At 31.2% G+C, this 6,275-nt stretch overlaps 1 protein-coding gene across 4 annotated transcripts in view; it reads right to left on the reverse strand.

The window, feature by feature from the left end:
- Positions 1 to 5,344, reverse strand: part of LOC111633580 (multidrug resistance-associated protein 4-like) — a 47,272-nt gene extending 41,928 nt beyond the window's left edge. For all 4 annotated transcript variants that reach the window (XM_023378188.1, XM_023378187.1, XM_023378186.1 and 1 more), the window contains exon 1: positions 5,233 to 5,344. In XM_023378188.1, coding sequence (XP_023233956.1) covers positions 5,233 to 5,297 — 65 coding nt within the window. In that variant the 5' untranslated portion in view covers positions 5,298 to 5,344. The remainder of the gene's footprint in view (positions 1 to 5,232) is intronic.
- Positions 5,345 to 6,275: the final 931 nt, after the last annotated feature.

Consider the following 6,275-nt stretch of genomic DNA (forward strand, 5'->3'; position numbering starts at 1 on the left):
TTAAATTATTATTGAAAATTAACTAATTTCGATTCATTTTTAAATATCCTGATATTGAAGGTACGGTCTAAAAATATTAATATATATAAGAATTTCATTTTTGTATTTATATATATATAACTTGTTTTTCAAAGTTGCTAATTTGAAAAAGCCTTTTTTTCTCTGTTTTTGAGACAAGAGATGGAATAAATACTGCGTATAAGAGACTGGTTCGATACCTCGCTGAAAACTTCTTTTGCAAGAACCTCTTATACAAGATCATTATCTTCAGAAAGTAAGTATTTTTATTTAAAAGTTTGCCTTTGACAAAAAGTTTGACTTAGACCTAGCTCTAGATAACAGTAAATCTTCGAAAATTTTACAAGTTCATTGACTTATTATTCTAATACTAGCTGCAAGGGCCCGATTCGCCAGGTTTTTATTTGTATGTGATATAGTTTTTTTATATATATATAAAAGACTGTTTTGTAAGTAATCTAGAATCTAGCTGCAAGGACCCGCTTCGCTGGGCAAAAAGTAACGATACTGAAGATTAAGATAATTACATTATAGCCAATCTTACCCGTTTTCACAAAATGCAAGAATTAGGTCCTCCGTTACCAGACTAATTAGAGAATTTTTACGTTTATCAAACAAACTATTTTCAACGTTTCTGGAACGTTTACAATCGTTCTATAATCGAGCCAATTCGAATTTTATTTTAGAATTTATTTCGAACAAATTCGAAAAAATCGAACAAAACATTCGAAATAGAAAGCCACTTTCAACTACTTTTAGATTCATAACTCCCGCACCCTTATAGCTATCGAGACGCAACCACCCCTATGCACAAATGGAGACTTGGGGCTACCACCACATACAANTGGTGATTTCTTGTAAGCATGAACGAATCAAATGTTGAGATAAAATTAATGAGAACATTTATTAGCTTACATACATCCGACTTGGATTTTACACAAATTGCGAAATTATACCCCGAGTTATGCGAATTTGACTTACGCGGTTATTGCTCAGTCCCACCTATCGCGTAAGTTCGGGGTATTACTGTATAAACAAAAGTTTGAAATGACAGTCAAGACAGTAAACTTCTTTAAAAGAAAAAGAAAACTTTTACTTAAAATAACAAAGCTTAAGCAAAATAAGATAAATAATATATGATAATGTAAAGATTTTAATGTTATAACAAATTTAATTGCTTCTTAAAAAGATATACAAACTGTAATTCACATTGTCAAATAAGTTTTACCTAGTAGTTCACAGTTCATTGGACAGATAAATAGAATGAAACAATAAGTCTAAGTGTAAAAATCTATAAAATGTTATTTTATAACTTTGTCTTATTTTCTCTTATTTTTACTCTTTAGTTAACTTTCAGTATATTTAATATATTTTAGAACATTTTTTTATAGGTAGAATATTGTAAATTATAATTATTATTTTATCACTTTTAATTTTATAGTTATAAATAAAAAATATTTTAAATAATTTCAGTGGAACAAGTAGTATTTTGTCCCACATCACCTTTACAAGCTGAATTATATTCTGAAATATTAGGATGCAAATCAGTGAGAGCTTGTTTGACTTCTTTTTCAACTGTTGATACAGGCCATCATCTTATGTGCATAACTGCTCTCAGAAAGTTATGTAATCATCCATTGTTATTATATTTAAAATCTACAGAAGCTGAAGAAACAAATATTTGTAATACAGTAAAGGTAATTATATGCTCTAAGAGTTTATTTTAATTATCTATCAGTGAAATATCTCTAATTCTGTGAATATGGATGTTGCTCAAGACAGATTTGAGAGGCCAAAGCAAATGTTCTGGCTTGTTTTTTAGTGAACCTTATTCAATTTCCTTAGGAACAGTACCTAATCTTACTTAACTGAAGTCATGCAATATTCATTATTATATTTTTTATTTTTATTTTAAAGCAACAAAACTGACTGCTTTTGTGAGACATCAGAGGGCCAGGGGTTAATCCCTTCTGACCACTTACACTGCACAGGCTGGTAAAACCCGGTCTCGGAGTCATCGGATGGCTAGGAGGGCAAAAAGTGAGTGGGGAATGCATTGGTATGCCAGCAGGCATCCTTTCAGAGACAGGAGACAGGTTTAACAAATTAAAAAAAAAGCATTTATTAAGGAACTAAATCTACATTACAGAAGGCGATAATTAATTCTAAGGATAAATGCGGTTATAATAGACTATGTACATATAATGGTGACTATTCTTGTCTATGTCACTTGCCTAACTCTAGGGAGAGAGAGTTTGCAATGCTCTAAATAACAGTACCTCTATGAGGAAATGAATGGTATGTGTTGAATGGGTTGTAGGAATCAGTCGGCACAGGAACTGTAGTATGGCGATAAGTATGGAAGTTTGAAGCTGTGGTCTGTCTTCTACTGATGTCTTCTCCTTTCGTTCGTTTGTTCACTGTATGGAGGCTTGGGAGACAAGATGCACACATGAACAAGTATAACTTCCTTTGGATCTCCCTGAGCTTCTGGGGGCTCGAGCTTTTATACATTTGTCGTGGGAAAGGAGTCACGTGATCATCATGTGATGACATTAACAGTGCATTCTTGACACCTATGTTTCCCAGCTAATTGTGATAACAAATGGTGACCTCCGATATAATTCTCACCAGGAGAGTTTTTTCTGTGGGTTGTTTACAATTTTTTTTTCTGACAACTGCGTTAAATTTGCGGATTTCACACTTTTGTATCACCTTCTAGATATGTCATATTATCTATAATTAAAAATGTTCTGTTTAATGATTTAATTTTAAATTGTTGTGTTTTAATTTACTCAACAACTTTTTATTTTAAAAAATTATTTTACAAATTAGTAGAACTTAACTTTATAATAAATTAATAATTTTTTTTCTGTCTATGTCGTATTTTGCTTTTGGAGGGGTCGATTTTCTTTGCTGATTTGTTAATTTTTTTCTAAGGATGTCAATCTCTTCTGCTAACTTTTCTAGATTGTTTTTTGAGGGGGCAGTGAACCCTTTCCTTGTGTGTTTGGAGGATTTCCATGCTTTAGAAAACGCAGGTAAGAGGGGAATGAAACTCCCAATGTTACCTAACACTGTTTTACTATTTTCTCCCTCTACGTCTCCTCTAATATATGCTAGAATCGCCTAATTATGTCTCCTCGTAAGTAACTTGTCTTTGGCGGACAAACTTGTTTCTGACGGACACTGTCTATCACGGACTAACCAATCAAAAGCCTGTATGTTGGCTTCACCCCACTTCTTACACCAGTGTGAGACAAGCAGAGGGCCAGACGGACAATCCCTAATGACCACTACACTATACAGGCTGGTAAAACCTGGTCTCAAAGCCGTTGGATGGCTAGGAAGGTAAAAAGTGAGTGGGGAGTGCGTCGGTAAGACGACAGGCGTCCTTTCAAAGATAGGAGAGATGTTTAACAAATAAATAAGCATTTATTGAATAACTAAATTTAAGTTACAGGAGGCGAAATTAATACTAAGGTTAAATGCGGTTATGCTATAATATTTACGTAAAATGGGCGACTAATCTCGTATCTATGTCGCTGACCTAATTTCTAGTTCTAGAGAGAGAGAGAGCTTTTATAAATTCTAAATCCCGTAAATACCTCTCGGCATAATGTAGAGTTGGCGCATCGTCTGTACGGAAGAGGTAGGAGTTCTCTCTATCTTCTATCCGATGTCTTTTCCCTCTAGCTGGATCGGATCCGCTGTATGGAGGTCCGAGAGTCGTGGTGGCACTATCACCAGGTATAATTTCCTATGACGAATCGCCCTGAGCTTCCGGGGGCTCGAGTTTTTATTCGCTTGTCATAAAAAGAGTCACATAATTGTCATATCTTGACATTAACGGTGTATTCTTGACACCTATGTGTCAACTTTCGCATCTAATTGTAATCATAAACGGTGACCTGGAATCTAATTCTTACAGAGAGCGTTTTTTCTATCCCAGTTGTTTACATTTCTTTTTCCCAATAACTGCGTTAAATTTGCGGATTTCACAAATACAAACATAGAAATGATAAATATTTTACGAGTTAAATAAATTAAATAAAATAAATAAAAAGAAATAATGCAGTATTTATTTTTAAAAATTAAACTTTTAATTTATAAATTTCCTGTATATTATACATATCATATAAAACCTTATTTTTCTTTTTATAATATTGATTATATTATAAGTGACATTCGCAATATCACTTTATCACTGAATAAGTTTCTAGTATTTTCTTTCAAATGATTAACGTTGATATCTACAGTCGAATTATTTGTGCCAAATCATTATTTTTAACAAGTATTTATGTTTTATTGTAAATTTGACATAGATATTCTTTCGAAATATTTATCTGGTATTATATACAATTTTTTTTTTCTGCTGCATAAGTACGTTAGTGCAGTACAGTAATTATATAATAATATTTTAAATTCATACGGGATATTAAATTATTTAACTGTGCCTGAATTGTTTTTTATAATTTTAACATTTTTAGTTTAATATGATATTTTTAACTAACAAATAAATAATTTATAGGAAAAACTACACACAAAGTAGATTGCAGATTATTATAGATATTCTTATCTATAATAAAATTGAAAAATGTTTAACATTCAGAGTAGAATTAATGGGTTGTATAAACAATTCTAAATGATAATAACGAATAAATTCGTCATTATGTCAGACCCTATTCGAGATATAACACGATCCCCATTATTTATCGCACCCGTCAAACTTTATCCACTAAAATTTACTTCAATTAATCACACTCATACACAAACCTCAGTGCAAAATTTTAAAAGTTTTTGACAAAAAGAACAAGAGTTATGAAGCTTCGAACAAGGTAAACATAAGCGTGACCTTTCACACACACAAAAACCCACACATACCTAAAAAAAACCCGAATTTTTATGCATTTTTCGACATATCAAAGTCCCCTCACTCCAAAAACATAAAAGTCTTGGGGAGTAATTTCTTATCGATGAGTATAAATTCTGTTCGTTATCTATAACAGTCGGAAAAGCAATATAAAGATAGGAAATTTATATAAATCACTATTAGAAGATTAAAAAACTATACAGTACTGTACATAAGAATTAACTTTGTTTTTAATTCTATTCTTTTAAAATGCTATGCGTGCGATTCAGTCACAGGAGAACTTTAGCAATTATGCTCACATTAACTTTGAAATTTTAATGAGTTTAAATGAAATTACATACCAGAAAAATGCACGAGAGAAAAGACCAGCTGAGTCAAATGGATTATTTTTCTCTTTTTTATCCATTTTATATTAACGTGTGACTTCGTAATATTCTGCACCCTGCATCAACAAAAATACTTGTTACATATGTGTATATGTAGTGGCAACATTCGAATAAAAATATATGTAAGTGTATACATTTAACGAGGTATTTATATTACTGATTGGTGGATTTCATCATATAATAAACAGTGACATTATCATTTACGTAAGACTTTCGTCATCGATGTGCTTGTTAATTTAATAAAAAATTCGAACTATACGCAAAGAATTAAGTAATTTAAAGATTTGTAAATGTTATTATTATATAACTTATATATACATAAGATAAATATGTTATTACAAGTGATTATTGATACGGTGCATAGTGTAAAAGTATTCTCCTGTTTTTTCTATAGAACTTTGATATCGGTCACTATAAAAATATTCTACATGTAACTGTTTAGGGAGTGTCTATCAATCGTCAGAAATAAAGAAGAAAAACTTGAAGTACATTTGATAGAATATTGTAAATACTAACATAACATATTAATCTTATTTATTATTTTTCCATCATATTATTCATTATATTACTACAAATTATTATTATTATTGCTTTTAAGTAAGTTATCTTCACAACATGAAACGAAATCATTTCGATAAAAAATTGTATTTCTACGATACAATTTACAAATAGCAGACGTGTAGACGTTCACGGTTATCTATCTGAAAATCAGTGGGTCCGTTTATCTGGCCTTAATCTACAGAATAGAGTTAGATACATGAAAATCGATTCCAGTTGTGAAATTCTTAGAAGTCAGAGACCTAGATCAATAACTCCTGTACTTTTTGTCAAAATTTTTGAAATTGTGCAGGAAAATTTGTGTACAGTAGAGCCTCGATTATCCGATCTAATTGGGGACTGGGGTTGGTCAGATAATTGAAAACCGAATAGGGCGGATAACCGAAAAGTATAAAAAAATCTATTATTAGTGTAGTATATTATTATATCCCATGTAATTA

This window comes from Centruroides sculpturatus, unplaced genomic scaffold, assembly GCF_000671375.1.
Source record: "Centruroides sculpturatus isolate CEXI.00-Female unplaced genomic scaffold, Cexi_2.0 scaffold551, whole genome shotgun sequence".
Lineage (NCBI taxonomy): Eukaryota > Metazoa > Arthropoda > Arachnida > Scorpiones > Buthidae > Centruroides > Centruroides sculpturatus.